This window comes from Genypterus blacodes, unplaced genomic scaffold (assembly GCF_046128005.1).
Source record: "Genypterus blacodes isolate CSIRO-AG114 ecotype Tasmania unplaced genomic scaffold, CSIRO-AGI_Gbla_v1 ptg000073l_1, whole genome shotgun sequence".
In the NCBI taxonomy this organism is placed as follows: domain Eukaryota; kingdom Metazoa; phylum Chordata; class Actinopteri; order Ophidiiformes; family Ophidiidae; genus Genypterus; species Genypterus blacodes.
The window spans coordinates 4,136,972-4,164,744 of record NW_027466883.1 but is presented as its reverse complement, the minus strand read 5'-3'; the positions used below and the strand labels follow the sequence as shown (position 1 = coordinate 4,164,744).

Here is a 27,773-nt window from a genome sequence, read left to right as displayed (position 1 = left end):
CATGAAGCTGACAAACGGTGCCCCCGACAACCGTCGTCCGGGTAACTGCAGCGTTTATCAGGGGCCTCCATCCCTATTGGAGTGGTTTTTGCTTGGCAAACCCCTGAAAGTTTGATAAGGTGAAGGTGGGCACAGGGCTCCATATTTAGCCACAGCTGTCAAGCTCTGATTTAGCACCGCAGGTAATTGTATGTGGAGTCACAACGAAGCAGGCAGGGAGTGAGCTGGGAGTGTGGGATGAGGAGGCGGGAGGAGGAGGTTAAATTATGCTGAATAACACTGCGGTGATATCCCCACTGCTATTGAAACAATGCATCGCCGCCAACCCATTCTCATTGAGACAGCGGCATCAAAGCAAGAATAATGGATCCTTGCAGAAACCTCAGCTCAATAGTTGGAAAAACAAAGCTCTCATTGTAATCTCAGCCTCCCCCCGTACATTCATCACAGTGCTAATCCTTTTCACATTACTCTACTGTGAGCCATTAGAAACAGAGAATTAAAACTCTACTGTAGATATTTCTAATCTGTTCCATTCCCTTCCTGTTTGCCTCTGGCAGCAGAATAAAGCAAATCCAAGCAAGTTCAAGTCAAACATGTCAAAGCCTTATATGAATGGAGCTCAGTCTATGTGGTATCAAATACCAGACCAGTATCAGATTAACTTTACTCTGAAAGCACCTAAAATATTAGTAACATATCTGATTTCCACAGGTGTCACTGCCAAAGTAAATAAGTCAGACATCAAAGTTTGATGCATATTCAGGATGCAAACAGGCTGAGCACTCTTCATCTACTACTGCAAATTTTACTTTTAAGCTCTGCCAAAAATGTTATGTTTGTCTGTCTCTTAGGTTATTGAAGGATTTCAATGAATCTTGGTGGGTTGGTTCTTCAGATCCAGGGAAGAACCATTACATTTTGATACCTGTCGTCCTGATGATGGTGCTGTAACCGTAAGTCACAGAACCAAACTGGTTGCCTAGTTGAGGCTTCTAAAACAAACAAGGCGATTTTCCCATCAAGTACAATACAAACCACCCTGCAGGCTTTCAACTTAATCCCCAATTATTGCTCGCATGCATGGCTCTGATGCGACTTTTCCTCCATACAGATACACAGACTAAAATCTCCCACTGATGGAATTGATTCGTCCTCCAACCATCATAGCCAGAGGTCTCTACAGTGGACCATCTGACCACAGGGTACAAAATAAAAGCAACCGCAGACACATAGCTACAGGAGGCTATTGACTACAGCTCCATGGATCTATAGCCATTGGGGCTGGAACTGGCCCATAGTGGGGAAAAGGCCAGCTGGAAAAATAGATGACTGTGATCTACAGCATCTTCGAGGCGCCAGGGGGGTTCAGCAATGATGATGATTATAATGGATTTCACAGGGTTTCCCACATGGGCTGGAGCAGCGCGGTTCAGTCCCAAGTTCAGCTTTGAGGCAAGGTTCAGGCTTTTGTTTGCTCAATGTGGGGCAAAGAGCACAAAGAGTAAAAGGACAGTGAGGGACAAGAGAGCAACATCCAGAAGAGGCATAATAAAGTCAGCGGCTGAGATAGGACAGCTGTGATGGATAAGCACGGCCCTGTTTTGTTCAGGAGTGAAACAGCCCTGGTCTGTGTCACTAACTGAAGTCCAGTCATTCCTCAGCGTCTGGCCCGTTGAGCTCTCACAGCTCTACGTTTAAGAGGAGGATAAGACACAAAAACCCTGCTAATCTGAATAAGACAAAATAAATTGAATCCTTATCTTGCGCTCAGAAAGTTAATGAATAGTATTAAAGCGGAAGGAGGAGACATGTCGGTGGAGGGAAATGAAGAGATAGCCGTTCAAAGATTAATTTTGCTGAGATATTACAAAGTGCGCCAGAGATTGACGGGGAAAATTGGGTTGGGAAGGTGGCACGGGCCAACGGGAGCCCACATCTGTGGAAACCTCAAGCCCAGCGTCCCCTTACGGTGAACTAATAGGACATCCAGACCCCTAGCAGCAGACACTTAGTCTGAGAATTTGGGCTCACTTGTCTGCACTGGATAACCACATTGCTAATAAACCCCGCAGGACACATTTAAAACACTCAGAACTATAATGGAGGTTTAAGCTTTTGAGCCGCTGATGTCCATTTAGTGATTTGTGGGGATTTTTTGGCGGGGTAGCAGCAAGTGCGTCTCCAAGGATGGACCAAAGCCTCAAGGACACTACAGCAGGGTAAAGGATGGTCTCCTTTCCTTATTCATGTACCCTATTTACATGCGTTTAGGGTATACACCGCCTGGCAAACGGCAGATATAACTAATATAGAATCAGAACCTACTGAGATTTGCACTCACTTGAGAATCAAGGGTATATTCCTGTTCATTCCCTGCACTCTCTCTCTGTCTCTCTCTATCTCTGCCGCATGGACGTGTCTAATGAGCTGACTGCAGGTGGTGTGCTGTCATTGGCTGGTGAGCACAATAGTGTGTGGTAAGTTGTGATGGTTAATTAGCCCCTGATCCTCCTGAGACAGAACGCCCAGCTGCCACCTGTCCGCCGATCGTCCTCGTCAGACACTCCCCGACACGCTAGTCTCTTTTGTCTGACACCATATTTGTAATATATTGTAAATAATCCTGTTGAAACGAAGGCTGTGTTAGATTTTGGTTGGGTTGGTTGAGCTGTAAGTAAAGCAAGCAGGATAACAGGAAATCAATCTGTGAGATATTGATTGGCGTTAGAAGGAAAACAAGGAATTAGGAAGATGTTTTTGTATCAATCTGGGCGTGATTCATCTTTTGTTTTTAGAAGAACCTTATCGTATTCTATTTGTTTTCCTCTTATGGTATTAGCGGCGTCTTACAGTAGGACCCAATCCATATGAGTAATGTCTTACGGCTACATGCGTAAGACCTCAGACGAATGGATTTATTTGTTTTGACCTGCCGGAGGGTTCAGATCCAAGAGTATTGCCAGTGTTCTTTAAGCTTTTGCCAATTGTCTGGGTTCCATGTCTGCGTGATGCTACTCCTGCTGGTGTCTGAATCCATTCTGCATAAATGAAATATCTGTGGCTTATTTCCCTTTCTGAAGGGGGAAAAAAAAAATCAGCTGCCATTCACTTTTTGGACAGTAAGAAAAACAACTTCCACAGACCCACCATAGCACGACAACATCAGTAAACACTAAGCTTTAATTGAGCTTTGGCAAAGTTGCTGTTGTTGATTCACTGTGTCTGAGACGTTTTAATATGTGATATCCTTTGTGCTACTCTGCTCACTCAAACAGGCTGAGTGGGAGGGGAGACGTCTCCAAAGGGAAGACGGTGGATAACAACACGGCGTCTTACATTATTGTCAAGGTTTTACCTCTTTGGAATGTCTCCGTTAGCCCGCAGCAGCACGACTCAGACAAGGATTTCAACCAATATGTCTGCTTGAAGAAATGGTGAGAAATTTAATTACAGTATAAATGCATGCGTTGAGGAAATACCAGGGGAGCTGTGCGCGTCACCTGAGTTGGTTCTTCGCGATTGAACCATCCGCTTTTGTATCTAATTTATACCCTTGATGGATACAGCTGCTGGTATGGATTCTTTCTCACGACCAAAGCACTTGCTGCACTGCACCTTTCACTTTTTGTACTTGGGAGTGAGAAAATAAACCCGGCTCAGCTTTTATTTTCCGAACGTGTGCAGGTTTCCTACAACTAACTACACTTGAATCAGTTGAGATTTATATGCTGGAAAAAGGCTGTAGATCAAATAAGGTGCGCCGGGGGGGGAAAGCCTCTCCTCGCCGATACCTGTAGCCTTTCCGGCTTCTAGGCACACACACAGCAAGTCAGTGTTTTGATCCGGTCTGATCCAGTCCTGTGCCGCCCCGCCGCGCCACGGAGGTCAAGGACACCCCGGCGCAACCTCAACCTGTCAATGCGGTTCGGCAGGGGAGGGATTACGACGCGACGCGGGGGCGCAGATTAAAGGGCGACGCAAGCAGAGAGCTGAAGCACCAATCTGGCGAGCAGCAGGGACCTGCGCTTTCCGGGAGTCGGTGGTGATCGATGCCACATGTGCGCACGCACACGTACAAATAGGTACACGGGGTGCATAATGTAGTCGCTCTCCAATCCATTTCCTCACTCGAGGGCCGCGACTCGTGACCAATTCAATCGCCAAAGTTATAGCGATACACACTTTGCTATCTCAGCTTTAATATGCGGCTGAATGAAGGCAGTGTGGCGGGTAATAAGCCTTGAAGTCGCTGCCGTGCCGTCTGGGCTCTGAGGCTTTTGAACACGCTGTCTGGGAGGCTTAGACGAAAGGGAAATTAGCGTCGTCTTTGCTTTCTGCTTGTTAAAACATACTTTCAGCAGTGAGGCGTCGTATGATTGTGTATGTATTTCTCACCTCATTCTTCCGTAACCTTGGTTTTTAATTCATGTCGTGCTCTTTTATCAGGCAGAGCTCAGGGACTTTCATTCCTTTATGTTTTTCAATGCCTGCCACAATAATAAAGTCGGCCATCTTCCAAGTCTCTCTACTTAAGACTTTGGACTAAATTGCTATTAGAGGTATATCACATTTTTTATTTTGCCTCCACTGCCGACAGACAGCTTAGCCCAGCAAAGAGCAGGATAAGGCAGCGTTTACACAGGCCATAAGAGTGGACGGTGACTCAGTGTAACAACTTTCATTAGGAGGTCGTATTGTGCGTCCACATGCTGACGTCAGTGGAAAATGTGCAGTACACACAGTTACAATTTGCCACATGGGGAATATGAGGTAGGTGGAAATTGTTTAAGGCGAACACAAATACCTACACACACACACACACACACAAGAGCAGGGGGGAAAGTCTAGATGAGTTAGAACGCTTGTTTCTTTATAGAGGACACACTACACACATACACAAGTTCATGACCACACAGGAGCGCCACTCTACAACACACACACACACACACACACACACACACACACACACACACACACACACACACACACACACACCTTATCATTTTAAGACGTCCAGCAGCTTTCAACAACCTCCAATATTGCCTCCCTCTTGTTTTCTTCCCTCTCCCCTTTCTTTCGGTCCCTCTTCCTCTTTGCCCAGTTCCGCTGTTTGCCGCCTTTGAGAGAAGCGAATGTGAAACCCGCGCTCGCCTCCAAACACTGATTTAATTAGCTGATCTAATTAACTGATTACCAAACTTCCATCTCAATGCGACAAATGGCAGCAAACATTATTAATCCTTATAGCGATACTAGTGCACTTCCCCCGACCGCCGTCTATTTGGAAGCTGACGCACTGGAGGGAACAGGACATCTGCCCTACTTGCTATATGTACTAAGTGAACATATGCACACTTACTCACACACACACACTCAGATATGAGCACACGCACACACATGAGCTCAGGGCCCGATGGGATGGATACAGTGAAAAAACACAAATAAAAACACACTTTGGTTCAGAAGTTGTCCCAGTGGACCTCATAAGCCACCGCTCATCCGCTCCTGCTGTTATTAATTCTGTGAAGGTGTGTGTGTGTGTGTGTGCGAGTAAAAAGTGTGTGTGCCTCCATTGTCTGTCCTCTTTCTCGAACAAAGGAAAGAGAAGGTCCCAGTTAAATTAGCAGGTTTCATTCCATCAATGTTCATCATTATTTCATAGCATGCTGAATATTTTATGCAAGCTGAGCATGTGTGTACGTGTGTACGTGTGTGTATGTGTGTGTGTAAATGAGTGTGTATAAGCACGTCTGTTCGAGTGCGTATTGATGTGCGCAAGTGTTTATGACTGTGCAACCCTGCTTATTGCCACTGCCTTTATCTGTGTGTGTGTGTGTGTGTGTGTGTGTGTGTGTGTGTGTGTGTGTGTGTGTGTGTGTGTGTGTGTGTTGGGACATTAAGTATTAACTGGGCTGGGGGGCTTGGAGATGAACGTCCGGGCTCTCCACTATCCCAGCATGCTCTGCTGCTCTCCTGTCTCGCCTTTCCAAGATAGGAGCCTGGGGAGCTGTCAAGACGTGCTACTTCGCCTTTTCAGTGTGTGTGTGTGTGTGTGTGTGTGTGTGTGTGTGTGTGTGTGTGTGTGTGTGTGTGTGTGTGTGTGTGTGTGTGTGTGTGTGTGTGTGTGTGTAGGTGTGTAGGTGTGTGTGTGGGGGGGCATACATGGGGCGTATTGTCTACAAACGGGAGGGAAAATCCTGCAAAACCCAGTTGAGTTAATAATGCTGTTTGAGAATTCCTCTTCAAAACACACACACATTCTCAGACAGACACAACAAGGACACACACACACACTCTCCCCCACTCCCTCCCTCCCTGTGTGACATGTTCTCGTCTGTCCCCTTCTACTCCCTTGTGCTTTCCTTGACAGACGGCAAGAAAAGAAATGAGCAAAAAGGCAGAAGTAAAGAGAAAGAGGGGGGGAGAGAGAGAGAGAGAGAGAGAGAGAGAGAGAGAGAGAGAGAGAGCGAGAGCGAGAGCGAGAGCGAGAGAGAGAGAAAGAGAGAGAGATCAAGGAGAAGGAAGGAATGTCCACTTCGACAGAGGGTTGACATGAAGCAGTGGCCGATAGATTTCTCCCCTGCCACCGCTCTCCTCCCTCCCTTTCTTTACCTCAGCACCTCGTTCTACCTCATTCATATTCCCTATCTGGGTCATCCTTTCTTCTGTCTCCCTACGGGCGTACAGTAGGTACAGAACACAGCGAGGAGGTAATTAAGGAGAAGGAGGGTGTGGCGGCATCAAGAGCCAGCCGCTTACGACAAAATATCTGTCGGAGCGCGTCCAGCACCCGGAGTCTCCACGGGTTCAATCACCAACTGTTCCTTTTCTGAAAATGATAGATCTGCGTATTGTGTGTGTGTGTGTGTGTGTGTGTGTGTGTGTGTGTGTGTGTGTGTGGCAGGCTGGCTGGCGTAGCCTTGACGGAGGCTGGATAGTGTTGTTGGGCTTCCGGTTCATTAAAAGAATGAAAGAAATAAAGGCAAAGAAAGTGGTGGAGAAAAAAGCAGGGTTGCCACTTTCATGCCAGAATCAGTGGACTGAATAAAGAAACAGTCTGATGCAGTGCAGTGGAGAGAGAGAAAGAGAGAGAGAGAGAGAGACAGAGAGAGAGAGAAAAAGAGAGAGAAGAGGCACGCACACACACATACACACAGGCAGAATTTTTTGTATAATCTTCATAGGGTAACAGGTGATTTTGTGTTTCTGTCTTTGTCTTTGTCTCTGTGAGTGTGTGTGTGTGTGTGTGTGTGTGTGTGTGTGTGTGTGTGTGTGTGTGTAGGAGGAGAGGTAGAAAGTAAACCAAGGATAAAAAGGAACTGAAGAAAACAGATGGGTGGGCGGTGAAATGCAGAGAACACCTTTCCTGTCTACACTAGAATGCATCAGCAAGCACACACAAACACACACACAGACACAGACACACACACACAGACACACACACACGTGCAAACAGTTGCTGTATGTTGGACTTGGCTCCACTGCAAAGGGGAGATAAGGGGCTGCAGGGAGAGCATGGCAGAGACAACAGAAGAGGGAAGGATGGAGAAAATACAGAATGATGGCAAATTAGAGGAGAGGTGCTTCAGAAGCAGGGGAGATCACCAGAGACGGCTCGGGGGAGACATCCTGCAGGTGAGCACACACACACACACACACACACACACACACACACACACACACACACACACACACACACACACACACACACACACACACACACACACACACACACACACACACACACACACAATGTCCCTAGGGCTACATGAATGCATGGAAGGAAAGGGCTAATCCCAGCTGGGAAAGCAGCAGGATCCCAATGGAAGGACAGCATACATGCACACACACACACACACACTGGCACAAACACACACAAAACAAACACACAATGATTGAACAAACTCAGGCACAAAGACTTCCAGCCCTTCAAAGCTCAGTTAACATTTAACTGGTTCTGTAAATCAACACCAGCATGAGAGAGGACGGAGCATGTTTGAGTGTGTGCGTGTGTGTAAGCTGAGATTGCAAGTGTCTGTGTGTCTGTGACTAAAAACCTGTGTGTGCGCAGGAAGGGATTGCATTTGTGTGCGAGATTCTCAGAGTCAAAGCCGCTGCGGATTGTTTGATTTACGCCACTGTGACGACGACGACGACCACACACACACACACACACACACACACACACACACACACACACACACACACACACACACACACACACACACACACACACACACACACACACACACACACACACAAAAGGTCACGTCAGTCACACCCAAGGTCTTACCTGTTTCCAGTAGAGGCGCCATTGAGAAGGACGAGGGGCAGGCCGTGACAGACAAAGAGAGAGAGAGAGAGAGAGAGAGAGAGAGAGAGAGAGAAGGTAAATAATGAGCAGCATTGAGGTGGGGACAGGACAACATGTCCTCACAGAGGGACACTGAGTAAACATTAAGCGAACAGGTCAAATCCCAGTGCAATCATGCCACCTGAGATCAATACCTCAAAATGCCAACGGCCTGGCTAATTAAAGCGGTGAAGAAGAATTAATTACCCAGAGAGACAGGTGGGAAAAAACAACACGGAGACGGACAGACGGTAGGAAAACGGCCAGAAAGACAAACTGACAAGGTGGGTAAGCTGTTTATTTGACAGGCCGGCTGACGGACAGGTAGACAGACAACCTGACAGGAGGACAGGTGCAGCCGTAATATGTCCATAGAGAGAGACAGCGTGAGACAGACAGACAGAGAGAGAGAGACATATGCAGTCTTCACCGGCAGAGACGGCGTGCTAAAAGCAGGGAATTTGTGCAGTCATGGGGACAGGAAGCCCTGACACCTCATTATTATAAATGAATGCGAGATGTGTGTTCAAAAGGGTGCGACACACAAACACACACGCACACAGAGAAATCCCCTCCCTGGGGTGTTGGCGGCCAGATAGACAGGTAGAGAGACGGTCAGATCCACGGGGAGAAGAGGAGGAAGTAGCTTTTGTCTTCTTCCAGATCTTTCCGCCGACTCTTTCCTTGCTCTCTCTCTCCACTAGCGAGGGCCGCTCTTCAGAAGCCATGCCAACCCACACACAAACACACACACCCGGCGTGCACTCGTGAGCAGGTACGTGCGCATGGAGGCAAACAGATGGACGGAGAAAGTAAGAGAGAAGTGACAAACAGGGAGAAAGTGTGAAAAAGAGAGAGAGAGAGAGAGAGAGAGACAGAGAGAGAGAGAGAGGCAGTTGTGTGTGTGTTGATGCGTGCGTGTGTGTGCGCAAGTGCCTGAAATAAGCCTGATGGCAGCTGTCGGCTCCTATCTGATGGAGAGGAGAAGAAGAAAGAGAGAGAGGAAGAGGTAAGAAATGGAGAGGAGACAAAAAGGAGGGACAGAAAGAGAGGGACATCTATTCCACATGGGGCCACAACCCTTTAAACTTATAAACAACAGTCGACACCGTTATAAAGTGTGTGTGTGTGTAAGCAGGCGTCTGGGCGACTCCACTTACTTCCACCTCAAAGTTCAATCAATCAAAGGATCCGCGGCAAAACCTGACAACCGAAGCGTGTACGTTCATACATATGCATCGGCACATTCAAATGGAATGTTTGAGCGAGCCAACACACACTCACGCACACAGACACACACACAGGCACACACTCACTCACTTACTCAGGCACATGTTGACACAGATTGGTGGATAAAGGAAGCGGTGAACAATGCGGTCCTGGCCTGAATTCAGCGAGACTGCGAGATATCAGAGGGGTTGGAAGTGAAAAAGAGGCTGATGATTGAAGTTGTTTACCCTCATTACAACGCTTTTAAATGGCCGCCATGGTTTTAAGAAAATATATCAACGCTGATGGTAAATTACACAGTCTGGACCTTAGTCAACAGTGTGACTAAATATAGCTTCTGCTGCTTTTTCTATTTTGTGCTCAAATGTGGAAAAAGGCAGAATACAGACATTTATTTAGCGCAGCGAGCATGTGTTTGTCATTTTGTGTCCTTATTCCCTCAAAAAGCAAGATTCAAAATCATCCCTGATGTCACACGGATTGGTTTTGCAGATGATTAACGAGTTCCTATTTACGCTTATGTCAGTCCGACTGTCATCCATTCGAGTCATGTTTGGAAAAGATGGAAGTTTTCTGTCCAACTTCCGTTTTGTGACTGATGGGAAGAAATGAAATGCTAAACAACGTCCTCACTTGAAATGTAAACGACAGTGTTTAACAGGAAGACAGGCGTGTTTGTCAATGCTTTATGTGTTTAAACAGCTTTTTGCGATTCTGAATAAGGCACCTACACAAATTGTACCCATCAAAATCCAAGGAAAGATGTGAAAGACGTCATGTTATCAAAAGTTGATCGGGGCGTAAAACAGAAGCGATTGTGATTTTGTGTAGTTTCGTTTGACTTCATTTAAAAGTTGGTAACATACGTATTTGTACAGCAAAATGTGCGATTTCAACAATCAACAAGAATAACCCATGAAACCGCGTGTCAGTAAATGCAGACGCATGGAAACATATAAATCATCAGCACATGTACAACTTAAGCAGTTTTTGTGAAGATGTCTGCACCTTGCATCATAGTTACAGCACAATAATAATAAGCCAACAAGACAAATAGTGATACTGTATATAAATAGCAATTGCCGGTGTCAGTGTCCTATTGGCCAAACTGATTGGGTGGATTATTGGTTACCAGATATCAGCAAAAATTCAATATGGTGCATTGAGGCTACAGCAGGTTATAATTACCTGCTCGTGAGTCTCTGCTAATAAACATTGACATTTATTCTATTTTGTGTGCCCCTCCAACCACCCACAGCAACACCATTCATCATTATTAAAGGGTGCAGGGACATCCAGAACTCAGCAGTTTCTGAGTTTGGACACTTCCATTGAGCTCAGCAGACTGGAGGATTTTTCACTTTTGGGAAGACTAAGTCTTCATCCCTGGGTCCCTAGGTGGTGGACGCTGCGGTAGATTCTGGAGGAGGAGTTGTGAACTTGACAAGGTTCCGGTAAGATTCAGGTAACTTAACATAAGAAGCCTTGCAAGAGCAAAAAGATGCAGCGATTGACACAACTAACCATGTGATCTTTGCAGCGATTACAACCAAGGTGAGGCAGAAGAAGTAGAAAGGACAAAAGACTGTTCTCAGGACCGTGTTTACTTGCCGGTTCTTGCATTGCTTCGGGGGCTTTTAATGTTGCTTAGTTACATTTCACAACAGGAAATTATTTAGCAAACCATAATCTCATAACAAAAGCCAAGAGGGAGAAGTCATTTCCTTTGCAAGTCCGATATTTGTAGCTGGAAAGCACTTCCTTACCCCCTACACAAATATGAAGCATCAGCACCTCCTGCGCACATGTGGATTGCTGTATTGATTACTTCAGTTTGTCTAAACATTGAGCCTGTTGTGTTCCCAACAGCTGACCAAGGATGACCTCATTATTTATGGAATGATATTCTAAATCAGCTTGTTGAAACACTGATGATGCTCCGAGAACTGAACCATCCTGATTATTGCACCTGGGTAGTAATGTGCCCAGTGAACCCAAATACAGTCAAGCACGTCTGGGTTTGGAACAGCTGCCCGGAGCTGTGAAAACCACCAACTTAAGGAGATCAAAACAAACTGGCAGTCATTTCCACACCGGACGAGTGACCTACAAAACATGCCAATCAACGCGGCACGTATCAAATAACGGTGAGCCGGGAAAATCTGTTTCTATGGCAATAAACAACAATAAATGCCGGAGAAAAAGCCTTAGACCTGTGTTGCCAGTGAAGCAGTGAAAAGTTTTAAGCGTGCTAAATAACTACTTGTGTACACGCCATTTACGCCAATCTGCGATATTCAGACGGGCTCGAAAATTGTGGTTGTGGAGTGTAAATACCACACGGCCCGATTCTCTGCGCCCGGAGCTATCAGGGATCTGAAATATCCTTAAGGGATTTTCAAACCGCTCTAATGAAAGCAGAACCGTGCGGCATTTTCAACCTTTCCGCGTGCGAGACATTATAATCCTGTTATGCGATATGCAATCCTCCAGTGCTTGCCGGTCCAAGCCAGCAGCCCTCTGGCAACAGGATTCACCATGAGAAATAAAAACAAGAAAGCAGGAAAAAAAGCTGGGGCGCGGCGGCTATTAAAAAAGTTTGATGCCTCTGAGATAAATGTATGGAAATGTGGTTGAGATGGATCGTGGACATCATCCCACTTAGGCCACATTGAGCTCAACTGGAAAGGACAAGTTAGACCTTTATTGAGAAGAATAGAATGGAGCTTAAAAACTTGTGTGTATATTTGAAATAAGTATAGGGAAAACAAGAACAAATGTGACATCACTCTGTTCTGATGTTCTTAATTAGCGGAACAAAACAGATAAACAGGGAAGATATAGTTTTATGCTATAATTTATGTTTTGATTTATGGATGTATAATTTAACTTATGTACTTAGTTGGCTGTCTTTCTTTTGCTGTAATGTATCATCCCTAATAAAATTCAAATTATAAAAAAAGTTTTGAAGTTTGAAAAAAATGATAAATCCGTCGTCGAAAACCTCAAAATCTAAACTTATAAAACATAATTTGGCAGCACAAAGACTCAACATGTGCGTCACAGGTTGTAAATAAGGCGGTAAAGGCCCTTTTTTTCTCTTTTCTTTTAATGGACCCCTGTGTGCAGTTGTTCACTTCAAGTACTTCAGACAAGACTCCAAAAAGGCCAGAGCACCCACTGTGACCTTTTCACCCCAACACACACACACACAGACAGGCCACAGTGAAAAGGCCTGACCTCTTTATGGTGATTAACATTCCAGTGGAGCAGAGGGATGGGAGGGGGCAAGGAGACACTTTCCCTCACCTTCTTCCCCTCTCTTCTCCTCCGTCTCTCCCTCCACCGACTCCATCCATCTCTCCTCGCCCCTTTTGTCCGCCTTAACCCACGGCTCCCTCCTTTCCACTTTCCTCCCTCCGCCCGTTCCTTTCCATTCCTATGGTTGTAGTTGTGTTTGTGTCGTCGAGGCGTGTTGAGGCAGATCGCCGTGCGGCTTTACGGGAACGTAACCGAGTCACAGCGCAGGCCTGAGTGTGTGCACGTACTGTAATTCACACGCCGGTTTCACTTTACAGCTTCCCAATGAGCACATGGTTTTTGTTAATTTGTTGACACACACAGACACAGACACAGAGACACAGAGACACACACACACACACACACACACACACACCTTTCCGCAATCAGATAAAGCAGACAATGATAACTCAAATAGGTGTTTCATTAACTGCTCCACACCTCTGCGGCTTTATTAAAACCCGTGATTCATGTGCCAACTCAACACCTGCTCGCTCCCTCTCAAAGCTCCTCGTGGTCACTTCTGGCACCGGCACACGGCAGCTGACGCGTCTGAAAATGACAAAACAGCCTCGATTGGTGACGTGATCAAACACGGGGCGCGACGTGGAACATTTGTTTGTGGCCAAGCCGACTGCTCGTGCCGACATTTCGGCAACTGCTTCACAGTCCAGCCGAGAAAAAGTAGCAACACGAGGTGACTAACAGGACTGCAAATGCACACATCCGATTCTTCTTCCCGTGTTTCTGTTCCTTTATACACGTGTGGTTCTGCATTTCAGTGATTCTTCAACAAGTACACATCGAGGTCGCTTCAAACGCGTTCATTTCTATAGCACCCAAAACTAAAATAACACAAACATATTTACTTCACTGAGCTCTCCCCCTGAGAGCGTACAGACGAGTGTAGCGACTACACACATGTCCTCATCGCACATCTTACACAGGCCCGTTTCAGGCTTCAGTCCGTGCGTGGGAGTAGTTTCCACTTTGGATTCTAATTTTACTTTCTTTTTTTTTTATTTACAGAACTGCACCCTGGTGTGTGTGTGTGTGTGTGTGTGTGTGTGTGTGTGTGAACAAATCGATGTCTCACTCTTGCCATTGTGCCAAATAATTGCGTCTCCTTTGCAGAAAGCATCTTCTGCTTTAGTCAGAGAGTTTTTTTTCCAGAACTAACCTACGAGTTCTTGTAAATGTTGTTTGCCAAAATGACAAGCGCTTCTCGAGCTTCCTCATTGTCAGCTTTGGGCCGGATCCAGAGTTGCTGACATAAATGGGAACGCAGGGCAAGTTGCGCAGACTGCAAACGGACTGCAAACGGAGCAAACTCTATCTACGGACCCATTCGGATGATTAAAATCAACCTCTTCCAGTCTGGGAACAAGCACCTGCATTTGATCTTTCCCAAACCCGGACCACAGGAAAGGTGCACAGCTACACAGTGTCACCAACGCATCGCATCACAGTGATCCAAGTATTATACGCACAAATCAACATACAAATGAACCCATGGACCGTGCGTATGAAGAAACTGATATCCATGAATAGTTGAGCGGGGAGTAGAATTCTTCGTCGTGGAAAGACAGACGTCAGGCATTTTCCCCTCTTTGGAAATATTCTGGATTATCAATCAGTTGATGGTCCCACCAGAGAAAATGATGTAATATTCATAATATGTAAAGTAATGCTCCTCGGTTCTCGCATATAAATATTTCCATATGTTCCTCGAACAGAAAAGCAGAAACTCTGCGGGAAGGGACAGAGATACGGAGACGGGTTGATCAATTCACAATGAAACTGCGGCTACTTTATTATATTTGTGCAATGCCAGTAAAAAGACTCATGAATGTTGTGAAATCAAACTTCCTGATTTGTGTGGGTGGGTGTACATCAACCAGCGTGCATTTGCTTCCGATCGCCATATTACCACACACACACGTCAAACCTGCTAGTTTGAACATGAAAAGTGAACCTGCGCGAACACACTCAACATCCACACACACACACACAACAAGGTAAGTCATCAAAGGAAATTCCAATCGTTCACAGAGAAAGTTTAAAAGGAGGCGAGCGGCACAGAAAGCCAGCGAGCGTGACCGACAACCAGTTATTACCTGTGGGAGAAAAACAAATAAACGACGGGCGCGATGAGAAAATGAAAATATGAAGGGACGGGAAGTGAAAGACAAAACCTAAACACAATGCACGGCGACAAGCTTATGACCAAATAACCGCACGCATCACACCAGAGAGAGAGAGAGAGAGAGAGAGAGAGAGAGAGAGAGAGAGAGAGAGAGAGAGAGAGAGAGAGAGAGAGAGAGAGAGAGAGAGAGAGAGAGAGAGAGAGAGAGAGAGAGAGAGAGAGAGAGAGAGAGAGAGAGAGAGAGAGAGAGAGAGAGAGAGAGAGAGAGAGAGAGAGAGAGAGAGAGAGAGAGAGAGAGAGAGAGAGAGAGAGAGCAGTCGCACCACGCAGTAGTCAGCGTGTGCACCTGAGTGTGTGCCAGACTCCAGCTGAGAGGCGGAAGCAATAGCACTTTTCCCCACCGACCCCAAAACCAGTTTGCCAGCCACATAAAATGATAAATAACGTGAAAAAAACGAGGGGAGAATGTCAGCGAGCACCAGAGCGGCGAAAGTACAGGAGAGGGTTGAGACGTATAGGAGGACGCAAGAATTTCAAATATCACGCCCGTGCAGACGCACACACACACACACGCCCATCCCAGGTGTGGTGAGGGATTACGGGCGAGAACAGGCCTCAACACCCCTTTGTGTCAGATAAAGAATGAAGGAGAGAGAAAGAAGGAGAATAAACAGTACAAGCAGGAAGGAATTGCATATGCTGCATCAGCACACACCCAGTGAGACAAAAGAGACGAGTGTGTGAACGCGAGACGGCCTCTGTGCGAGTGTGTAGACGTGTGGGAGTGTGTCCCCTTTCCGCCTTTGTGACTCCAGAGGTTCCCCGCGGTCAAGAGCGGATCCTCTTTCTCTCTTGTGCCCTCTTTTCATACACTCGTTCCCCTCTCTCTCCCTCTTTCTTTTTTCATAAACTCTCCTCTCATCCCCTCCCTCTCTTTTAGCAAAGTGCTGAATAGCCCCCCTCTCTGTCTCTCCCTCTCTCTCTGATGAGTGACTGATGAATGAAGTAGCTCTTTGAAGTCAAGAGTCACAGCACGGCCGGTCAAGCCTGAAGAAATGTTGGACAAAAGATGGCAGACGGAGAGAGCGAGAGAGAGAAAAGAGAGAGAGAGAGAGAAAGAGAAAGAGGGGGGGGGAAGGAAGGGGAGGGAGAAAGAAGAGGGAATGAGTGGGTGGGGGGCAAATTCAACAAGGGAACACGTCAAACAGTGAACATCCATAAAGTCACAGAGGGACGGCGGGTTAATGTGTGTGGTGGAGAGAGAGAGGAAGGAAGGGAGAGAGAGGGACGGAGACAGAGAACGTGTGCACTGCATCTTTGCATGGGCGCCTCTGTGTTTTTGCATTGTGTTGCTTCGCATGCAAAAAAACCAAACAAAACTGCCGTCCGTCACGCGAGCAGGGAAAGAAGAGGAAGGGTCACGACGGCTGTCTGGAGCAGGCCCGCTGGAGCACAGGGACGCCGTGGAGGTCTTTCTATGCTTCTTTAGAACTCGGGTGCTGCAGCTCGTCTTCGTTATTGCCATGGATACAAGCCTGCTAACGGATCGCTTACGGCTCGCAATTTCTGGTGTATTATGACCCTTTTATGGCTTTGTGCCTTCTGAGTAAACGAAAGGCCGTCATCTCTCATGTCCCTGTTGGTGTTTACCATCGGATTCAACCCCATATAAATACACCGTTTACCCCGGAACGTCATCCGGGCCGGCCTTGCCTCACACTCCCACATCTTGCTACAGTATATTCACATCCGAGAGCTTCCCCGGTACGCCCACAGAATTTGCTTTAAGTCTCCTTGGCAGCAGGGGCGATGTTTGTTGAATCGGCCCTTCTGAGCTGCCGCCACCGCCGCGTTAGATCCAGTCAGCTTTCCAGGAACGATACCAGTCTGTACGCCTGCTGGCTGCGGAGGAAATAAGATGGTGCTGCTTTGTGTTGAGCTGCATACCAGGCAGCCATTCAGAAGGCTGTGTGACTGTCAATGTTTTGCTTTGATTAGACTAATAATTAGGGAGGCCAAGTTGATATTTGACAACAAGCTAAATCCAAAAACCGAACGGCTGAAATGTCTGAAAAGGCAAATGGTCTGTCTGCACACACACACACACACACACACACACACACACACACACACACACACACACACACACACACACACACACACACACACACACACACACACACACACACACACACACACACACACACACACACACACACACACACACACACACACACACACACACACACACAAAATCAGCAGAGAGCAGGTTTGGATGGACCACAGGGCAGGACGGCTCAATGCGTTGCTCAAGAGCACTTCAGCAAGTTCGAGAGTTTTCTCCATTAAATGACGGCATGTGAGTATGAGACCTGCTTCTCTCCTCCTCATGACTTTCAGATCAGGGGGGGGTTTGAGTGTTTTCTTTGCCCACTTTTCAATTCCTACCTTCAAATTGTACATAACACGGGTCAATGGAGACCCCACTGGTGACGGAGAGCTCCAGGATGTTGACAGACGATAGTAGATGTTGTATAAACCCGGGGAACCTCCTCACCAGCTAAACTTCTTCTGAGGTCTTTCTGGGGGGTCTGGACTGTATTTTGAGACCCTCTTCTTCTCTATTATTCCCTTTGAGATTTCCCAAGCACCAACAGATTTTCTGTCAGTGTACGCGTGGCACAAAGCAGTCGGCGACGGAAAATGCAAGGATTTCTCCAGCTTACAGTTCCCAAGGGTGAGAGCGAGAGAGAGAGCGAGAGAGAGAAAGCGAACACCGCACTCCTCCCGTGTTTATCTCGATCTCACATCAGATCAGATCACTGGCGGATAAAAGCGCTTCCTGACACATCACTTCCTCTCTCAGGAGGAAGACGACACGTGCCAGGAACCCAAAACGACAGCGTGGTGGTGAAAAATTAAGAAGTGAAACTTTTGACAGAAGTCAGCGAGAGATGGAGAGGGGGGGGTGTGAGGGGGACACAAAGATTGAGATGAGAAGAGGGGCTGAATTTGGAGGAGGGGAGGGGCAGTGTGGTGAAAATACAGACGGTGGGAGAGTGGAGAGAGAGAGAGAGAGAGAGAGAGAGAGAGAGAAGGTGAAACCTCTACTCTCCTGGCCCAGATCTCCTCTGCCGTGCAGGGTAAAAGGAAGAGGAGGGGTGAGAGACAAGGAGGTGATGAGACACTAAGAATAGTATAACTGGATTAGCTTTAACACAGACCTTTATTCACAAGGGTGTCACTCCCTTTTCCCCTCAGTAACTCGATATGACGGATACAGAAAATCCGTCCCACTTTTTAACATCTCCACTCCACTCCGGGCAGATGGAGACTCACAGATGAGCTGCTGTGTTGACTTAACCTCTGTTTAATCAGGTCACTTGACTGAGAAGTTTCGCAACAATCCTGTTTGCCTGATGTGAGAGAGAGACCAAAGTAAACTGACAGGATTCCTTTGTGTTGTCCGATAGGAGAGAGCGCAGGCGTTATCACGCTCACACACCCAAGTTGCCCTACGGACGTGTGAACATAGATCACACGAGGCCACGGCGGCGTTTGCGCGGCACGCAACCAGACACATGCGCGGCCTTTGCTTCACTGCACAGTCGCAGGTCAGGGACGCGGTTGGAGGACGTGCACGGCCTCAAAAGGAGCAAACGCGCTGATCTACAGCTCTGCCCCAGAGCGCAGCAGACAGAGCAAGTGTAGCGGAAAGAGGAGCGCTCGCTGTTACATCGCTCTGCCTCTCCCAGAGTGGCATCAGCAGTTTTTTGCTCCTCTGGTGGATCTCTTTTTAGAAAGTGCACGGACACACACACATATATGAGCAGACACACACACAAAAGGGACGGTATGATGGGCAGGAAAACCGAGAGATGTGATGGGAAAAAGAGAGGGCGAGGCATGGAATGATCCGGAGACAACGCTATCATTCACTCCCTCTCTCTGCAGATTTGTTAAAGTTAGCCTTGTGAGTGTGTGAGTGTGTGTGTCTGTGTGCGTAAAGAAGAGACAATCCCAATCAGTTAAAACTCCGCCTACTAATTCAAAGAGGCAGTGCGGGATTTGCATTTTTCCCACAATTCAATTAACACGCTTGTCAGCCTCTCCTCTCCGTTCACATGCCTCCTTTGGCCGTCCCTCGCTCACACGCACACACACACACACACTCACACGACACACACTGAATGCATGAATAGAGGTATTTATTCATTAACACACACATAAGCGGGAAATGGACACGTTTATTTATCTGTTGACGCGCAAATGAGGCGATCTGGAGGCGGCGGAGAGTCGAGGCTCGCGGGGGTCAACGTCCTGTCTGGACTCGTCTCGTCAAGGGACGTGAGAAAGACGGTGCAGTTAATGGATGTGGGCAGGACGATCCCCGGGGGTGCTCCCTCTTTCTCTGTCTCAATCTATCGTAGGGAAGGAGGGAGAAGACGGGCAGCGCCATTGCAGAACAGGGAAAGGGGGGGGACATTACCTCAGAGAAGAGGCCGAACCCAATATAGAAAGCGGGACCCCAGGCCGCAGACATGCTGACTTTGCCGTGGGGCCGGCTAATGACTGCAGCTAGCCTCGCCTGATTAATAGCCTGTAATCCTATTGAAACGGCTATCACGCCGTAGCATTCCATAGCACAATTCATTAGCCGCCATAGAAATGCCCGCTAATCAAGTCGGGGTGTGCTTGGACGGCGGGGCTAACGTTAGGCTAGGCTAATCAATAGCCAGTAATCCAGTTGGCGGAGGCGCTGCGGCGTAGCGGCCCTCATTACTAGCCATACAAATGTGCGCTAATCATTCACCAGACTGCCGTTTGTCCTAACGGCCGAGGAGTGTGTGTGTGTGTGTGTGTGTGTGTGTGTGTGTGTGTGTGTGTGTGTGTGTGTGTGTGTGTGTGTGTGCAGACAGACCATTTGCCTTTTCAGACATTTCAGCCAGGGGGGGGGGGGGGGGGGTTGACAGTAGCAGAGGGGTGGAGGAGACAGAGTGACACACAGAGTTGCAGAGGCTGTGTAATGATTAAGAAATGGATCGCTCTTGCTTCTCCCTCTCGGCCGCCTGACCTCTTTTGTCACACGCGCGTACAGCCGGATCAGAGCGCCGCGGCTCTGCACTGTGTCGCTGTCATTCAGGAGGTTTAATCAATCGATGGAAAACACTCGCCAATCAATAGTGGCTAATCGATGGCTGAGGGCTCGCGGGCAGACTGAAGATAACCCCAGGCGGACCACCAGGGGAGGCAGCCAGCGGTCAAGCCTAGCCTCGTCTTTTATAACGCGCCAAGGTTAAACAGTAGGGGGGTGGGGGGTGGTTGGGAATCGATGAAGCAGCGCTACCTCAATTCAACCTGACCATGCTGACAGCTCACACACTGACAGCTTCAAAGAAGTGCAATCTTTTAAAAAACAGATACAAGAATCCTCAGCTCGTCCTTTGCTTCACTTTGGTTTTCACTCCACGCCAATTTTTTGCACACAGAGGGTCCGCACGTTCCTCTCAAAGGGTGAGGCTGGCTGACGCGGTACGCTGACCCCAGACTGAACTCGCGCTTTGGAGAGGAAGCCGCCGCGCATCCCGGGAGAAGCCTGTCAACACTCACCTCAGGCAAAAGGCGGCGGGGAGCCATATCTCGCCCGCGTAGGCGTTAGAGCAGATGCGACAAAACCATTTTGAGAGTGGAACTGAAACCCTAGAGGGGTGAGAACTAGAGCGACACGCAGGGCCGAGGCTGCCGCAGGTCAAGCTATCGTTAATATTAATGAAACTATTCCAGAAACCACATAAGACCAAATCCACAACAAATGCTTTGATGATTATAAACTACTGTCTCTGCTATGATTCTGTTTATGCATCATACTTCAAAAGTTAATTCTGGTACGTTCCTCAGTTGAGAAGCTTTATCTTATATTTCTGCTTGATCAGATTGATTTTATAATTAACCAGTAACGGGAAGTTCCCAAATTCTTCACCACTCTGTTTAGTGTAGGACAAATGAACTTGTCCTTATCCTCACAAAATGATAAGTTTGTTCATTAAAAAATACATCAAGTATAACTTTAAACCCAAGTGTGTGTGTGTGTGTGTGTGTGTGTGTGTGTGTGTGTGTGTGTGTGTGTGTGTTTATTCAGTATGCGCCCATTTCTCACACACTTATCGTTTCCCACAGCTGGTAAACCAAATTAGAGCGTGATTTCCAGTAAGACTAGCAGGCTTATCCCCGTGAGCGAAGGCGATTTGAGCCGAGTAAACAGGCAGGGAATAACTGGCTGGAGGGATGTGGGAATGTTACCGGGAACGCTGGAGCGTCAGGATGAGGACACGTAACCGGCTTTGCAGCGCACAGGCCGCCAGAGTTTAACCCGGCTAATCTGATTGGATTAACACTGACCTGCCTGGCTTCGCATCATCGTGCACGCGCAGTTATACAGTGATGGACACACACACACATGCACGCACACACACAAATTGCAGATCTTAGTATATGTGAGCCAAGCAGGCCACTACAGCTTCCCTCACTTCATCTGGATTCTGTGCTGTGCTGGCCGGCTGATGGCACCATGCTGGGCTGTCACACACACACACACACACACACACACACACACACACACACACACACACACACACACACACACACACACACACACACACACACACACACACACACACACACACACACACACACACACACACACACACACACACACACACACACACACACACACACACACACACACACACACACACACACACACACAGCCATCTTAGACTGTGGCGATTTGTGCTGTGAATCTGAAACAGACCTATTGAAAGAAGAGTAATGCCCACAGCTTGACAACCGTGCTAATTGACTCGCCCCCTCCCCAGCAATGAAACTAAATGTTTCACCCCTCCATCTTTTCAATCACACCGCTGCCGCCCTCCTTCTGTCACACACTCATTCTCTCATCCCATCTCCTTCCTCACATTACCCTTCATCACCTCCATCTCCCTTCGCCCTCCTGTTCGCCCCCCGCCCACCCCTTCCCTCCCCGTACTCTTCCCTCATACTCATACATGTAATCATTCATTAGAACCAAGGCAGTTGTCCATTAGGCAAAGCAGCCATTTTGGAAATTGCAGCAAATCTTCCATGAAAAGACATTTCCTCTAATGCGGTAGTCACGCTTGGAGGGAGAGGGAGAGAGGGAGAGAGAGAGAGATAGAGAGAGAGCGAGGGATGGCAAAGGAGAAAAATAAAGATGAGGGGGCAGCGATGGAGAGAAGAGGAGAGAGGAAAGTGAGAGAGAGATAGAGGGCCTCTGGCTATAAAGCCACCGAGCGGAAAGCGAGCCTGCTGTTTGATTAGAGAATGACACCATCGTGGAGGAAAGGAGGGAAGGAGGGAAGGATGGAAGGAGTGTGTGGGGGGGGGGGGGGGGGGAGAGAGGATGAAGATGAGGCGGGGGGAGGAGAAAAAACTGAAAAGAGATATGAGAGGGCCGAGATAGAGCCAGGAAAATTAGCCCCATCACTTCATTTAGTAAGATTCTCAATGACACGCTGGGATTAACCCCCCCCCCCCCCCACACACACACACACACGTTTGTGACATTTGTGACATTTGCACGCACACACACACACAGGACAGATGGTATCCCCCATGTGAAAGTGTGGCTCTAATTCGAGTGAAGTGATAGGCATCTCCTTAACCAATTAGGAGCCTCGCATCTAAGGCCTGGCATTAGGGCGCGCGTCGTCTGTCGGCTTGTTTCACACACTCGTTAGTTATGGTGCATGTGTGGGAGTATTAAGGTACTGTACGCATGAGAGCATCGGTGAACATTAAAACTGATATAAGAGGCGGGGAGAAGCAATCACCAGTCCACCGCCAGTGGAGCTGAATCTGTCATCACACCAAACTGAGCCTGATCCCCGCTGCCGTTTCCACCCATTAACTGATGATACACGGAATAGGGAAAGTATGTGTTCAATCCCACGGCCTCCATGTCTCAGACACAGCGGGATCACTTGAAGTGGACGCATTTCTGCCCATAAAACATGATTTATTATGTGTGTTAATGGACAACAGATCGATAGTGGCCTTGGATATTAAGGGAATGTCTGTAGAATGTGGTGATTTTGAGAAATGTCAGACTGGCTGGCTCTTTCCTTCACATTTAAAAAGGCGCCTGGTGAGCTTACTAAGCCAACAGAAACATGTCTTTGTCTTCATCGCTGGGCGAAAGCATTCAAAATGTCCATCATCCACTGACACTAAACAACTAGAATCCAGTGTCTCGCTTTTTCACTCGTCTTGTCCGTTTCTCCACTGTTTCCCATGCAAATGTGATTTTAAACTCAGGGAGCTTAACCCAGCTGCTGGAAACACACCTGATTCTGCATTGGACTTTTTACGACATTCTAAATGTTTGTGTAAAATTGACTTGACAGTTAGATGGGAATGTAACTATAAACAGGCGCTGGATCTGGACACTGAAACGGCTGCAGCCAGCTCAGAGATTTGGAGATAGGACCTGTGTTTAGTTAACAACGCAAATCTAAAGCGCTTGCTCCACTAAGCCAGCGGCTCTGTTGCGAGTCAGGCTCGTAAATCTTCCTGGCCACTGGCTGGGGGCTGAGGAGGCCCATGTCCACCACGCTGAATGTACGGACAGAAAGATCCGAAAGCCATGTGTGCCACACTGCGCCAAGAGATTCCTCACCACCATTGCGTAAACACAGACCATTTCCCTTTCTTACACTTTCTCTGGCCGCTCTACGGCTGCTACTGCCCTGGAAGACTCTCGCGTCCTTCAACAGGCACGATGAGACAGGAGAGACGGACAACAATGGATGTGGTGACTACGACAGTGACACAAAGGGAGACTGAAGCAGAGACCAGGAAACACAGGCAGGAACAGAGAAAACAAAAAGAGAGACAGAACTAGCACTTCTTGTGCCTCTTCAGAGCTCCTCTGTGTAACAATTCACCCCTCTTCCACTTGAAAGTGGAGCTGCATGTAATGTGGACTAACACTGTTTTTCTTCAGGGTGCTATTAAGCTTATAGTCCCTTGTTCCTTCTGTCAGGAGTGATAGGATAGTCGATTATACCAGAGGCAAGAGATCCTCGCTCTGCTGTGTGCACACCCACGCATACATACCTAGACCTCGCTCACACTCTGCCTTCATGTCTCTTTCTGTTCCTCTGGTTTTGTAACATGTACACACACACAGATACACATGACATGACAGAAGTTTCGACTCTGAAACAGCGCTCACACAGTGATGAAAGACCATCTATCCAGCATCCAGTGTGATATCACAGCTAACCTCGCAGACAGGCCGAACATGTTATCACCTCTGACCGGGGGGGAAACCACAGGAGCCGGGACTGACGCCAGCAGCAAATACTAGCTCTAGTGTGTGTGTGTGTGTGTGTGTGTGTGTGTGTGTGTGTGTGTGTGTGTGTGTGTGTGTGTGTGTGTGTGTGTGTGTGTGTGTGTGTGTGTGTGTGTGTATGTGTGTGTGTCTTTGTGTCCCAGCAGTAATAATCACCCGGATTAGAGCGGAGCCAAACCCCTGCAGGGTCCCCCCTCTCCATCCCCCCGGCAGCCCAGCCCAGCCCAGCCTGCAGCTCTCATCCCCCAGTTTGAGCGGCAATGGGAAGCAGAGCGGCGAGACTGAAACACCCCCCCCCCCCGCCCCGACTGCCTGACCAGAGGAGTGAAAAACATCTTTCTTTCTTTTAATTCTCTTATTTTTCTAACCCCCTTTTGTCCCATCCATCCTCCGTAACCAAAATGAAATATTGAACAAGCTTAGGCCATACAAAGACACCTAAAGCATGCAACAAGCACAGCCTTTAACCACAAGGGTGCAGTGAAATGGAAGTTGATACAGCCGTCAATATGTCTGGGAGAGGAGTGTAATATGTTGGCAACAACAATGGGGAGACGCGGAGGAGAAATTGGTTATAACTTAATAAAAATGCGTGTCGTGTCTGGATACCTTGCAGTCAGTGCGTAGGTTTATTACTGAGGGGAAATGTTGCCTCAATGCATTAGACCTCCCCTGCTGAAATACATGCTGCTGAATCTGCCATCAGGAGCGAGAGGCGCCCTGGTATTGGCACTTATCAAAATGTGTCAGCGGCACTGATGATCTCTCCTGGCATTTGTGACAGTGCAGTGTTAAGATGTCAATCACCAGACGCTTCCCACCATCATTTCCATTCACAGTCAGTTGTAGGAGAGCGACCCACACCAGCCCAGACTATTCTTGTTTTGTTTCACATGGTGTCATAATGCTCTCTTTAGCAGTGCACACAGAAAGACATCCGGAGAAGAAAAGTGATCAGTGCTTTCTGTTATCATCCTGTTGTAGGGACTTTGGTGTGTGTGTCTGCAGCAGTGGTTTTTACAGCAACCCTATCTTACTTTGTGGTATTTGTTTTCACTTCAGTTATCACTGGTATGCCGCATGGTTTTGCAAAGTTTTGTTTGTTAACGTGTATGGCATTACTATCCGATTTAATCAAGATTGAGGTGCATTAGGATTGTCTTTCTTAAGGAATAAGCCTGTTTAAAAGGGTTTCTACCGCAAATAAGAAAGAGACTACTGTGTATGGAGAACTGAGAACTGTTTCTGGTTAATAAATTAAATGAAATACGAGTTATTTGACACGAAAACAATGTTTTAGTGACGAGAAAAAGCTGATAACGCACATTGAGATAAGATTTCTTAACTGTGGCACCACAAATAGGAGCATGGTTCAATTAAAAAACACATTAAAGTGCTTTTTCGATTATATTGAGCTAAATATGTTACATTTCTAAGTTCGAATAAAAAACATATAAACATTTCACCCATTCCTATTCTAATGAAGCCCCCCACTCTTTACCTTAGATTCTTTTGCTTGCTCTCCTTCTTGTTGAGGACTCCCGGCACACAGTTGGTGAGCTCCGTCCAGTCGGCGTGCAAGCCGCAGCTCCAGCCGGTGGAGAACCGAGAGAAGAGCCAGGTCTCCTTGCGGTTGGGCCGGTAGCAGGTACACTTCTTCTGGCCCGGTCTGCAGTCGCAGGGGACCTCCAGCCGGACATTCTGGACCAGGTGCCTGCCGAAGGTAGTCCCCCCGGTCTTCTGGATGTGCAAAAACACGATCACGTCCTCCCCTTTGATTTGAAAATCGATTGTCCTCTCCAAGTCCCTGACGGGGAAGTAGTATTTCTTAATGTAGTGAGGGTCGGGAGTGGGGAAAATGTCCCCCTCGTCCTCCTCCGTGAAATAACCATGCGGGGAGCCGAAATTGATCACCCCGGGGGCCACGTACTGATAGAGAATCAGCATAAAACACACGGATCCGACGACGATCAACAAGAATTTGCTGCTCCTCTCGACCATGTTCCTTCCCAGTGCGGTCCCCACAGTACGCTACCATTTCCCAGTCAAGCCGACAACAGGGAGCGGGGCGCTCGGCTTCTTCATTCTTGCTCTCCCCCTTCGAGAAGGACTGGTTTGGGGTTTAAAAATAACTCGCTTCGGTTCGAGACGGCCAGCGAAGTTGGTACATCGTCCACCGAGACCATTCAACACCGTGAAAGACGCATTGTAACTCGGTAGAAGCCCCCCGTAGCCGACCCTCCCCCGTTTACTTTACTTTGGTTTCCCTTCCACACAACAGGCTCACTGCATCACCATAGAGTAATGTACCCAGGATGCAGCGCGAATCCTACCTTTTCTCTCCCTCTCTCTCTCTCTCTTGCTCGCTCGCTCGCTCTCAAGCAAGAGTGAAAGGGGAGTCACTTTAATTTTCTGGTTGACGTGAAACGACTGCGTCAATTTTTCCATAAGAAATCTTGAGAAATACTACGAATACACTTAACTGATTTCATTTTTCACGAATAAACCAAAACGTGCTCCTCCTATAGAAAGTCAGGAAGGAATAAATAATTCGAACCAGAGTTTAGTCTTGATTTTCCTATACACCACTTCGTAATATACATCACTTCGTAATAAAACATTTATTTAAACAAAAATAATCATGTTGTTTGTTGTTGGTCGAATAAATGTATCTAAAAAAAAAAGGTGTTATTTTTACGGTTTAGTAGTTGCATGTGTTGTCCCTTGCCCCCCCTCTTACCTCTATTTCACTTATACATATTATGTATGTGCAATAAGAGTACCTGATACATTCTAACTAACTAACTAACTAACTAACTAACTAACTAACTAGCTTTAAAGAAGGTATTTCAGGTTTACTTTTTGTTTTGCTGTGGAGAACTGAACTTACACTGAACTCATGAATCAAGTTCTTTTGGCACGACTTAATGTGGAAATCAAAAGTTGCTTGTTTCCGCTGTTGGTAGATTACAGTGGAAAAATAAATGTGATAAATATCGTTAAACTCCCACCTCGTTCAATTTCAGTAGAGATCGAATGACCTACAACCATGAGACCAACAAGTCAGATTGTTTTTTCGCGTTTCTGCCGCTAGTGGTCAGCACTGAGTCGGCTCTGTTTTCTCACTTGCCGGTTGCAAATTTATCTTATTCCCGGGGGCGATTACTGCGAACATGTTTTGACTAATCACATTTCGGAGTGGAAGAGAGACATGTTTCAACTGCTGGATGTTCAGATTAGACCGACTGTGGCGGAGCTGACGGTGCGCTTTTCTCTCCCCCACCTACCACCCCCAAGCTGCGAGCTTTGGCTCTTTTTTCTCAGGCAGTTTGTTATTGCAGATGTTTATT

The 27,773-nt window shown here is 47.3% G+C and overlaps 1 protein-coding gene across 1 annotated transcript in view; it reads right to left on the bottom strand.

Moving 5' to 3' along the window:
• Positions 1 to 26,752, bottom strand: part of hs6st1a (heparan sulfate 6-O-sulfotransferase 1a) — a 49,349-nt gene extending 22,597 nt beyond the window's left edge. The window contains exon 1 of the mRNA XM_076157873.1: positions 25,925 to 26,752. Coding sequence (XP_076013988.1) covers positions 25,925 to 26,424 — 500 coding nt within the window. The 5' untranslated portion in view covers positions 26,425 to 26,752. The remainder of the gene's footprint in view (positions 1 to 25,924) is intronic.
• Positions 26,753 to 27,773: the final 1,021 nt, after the last annotated feature.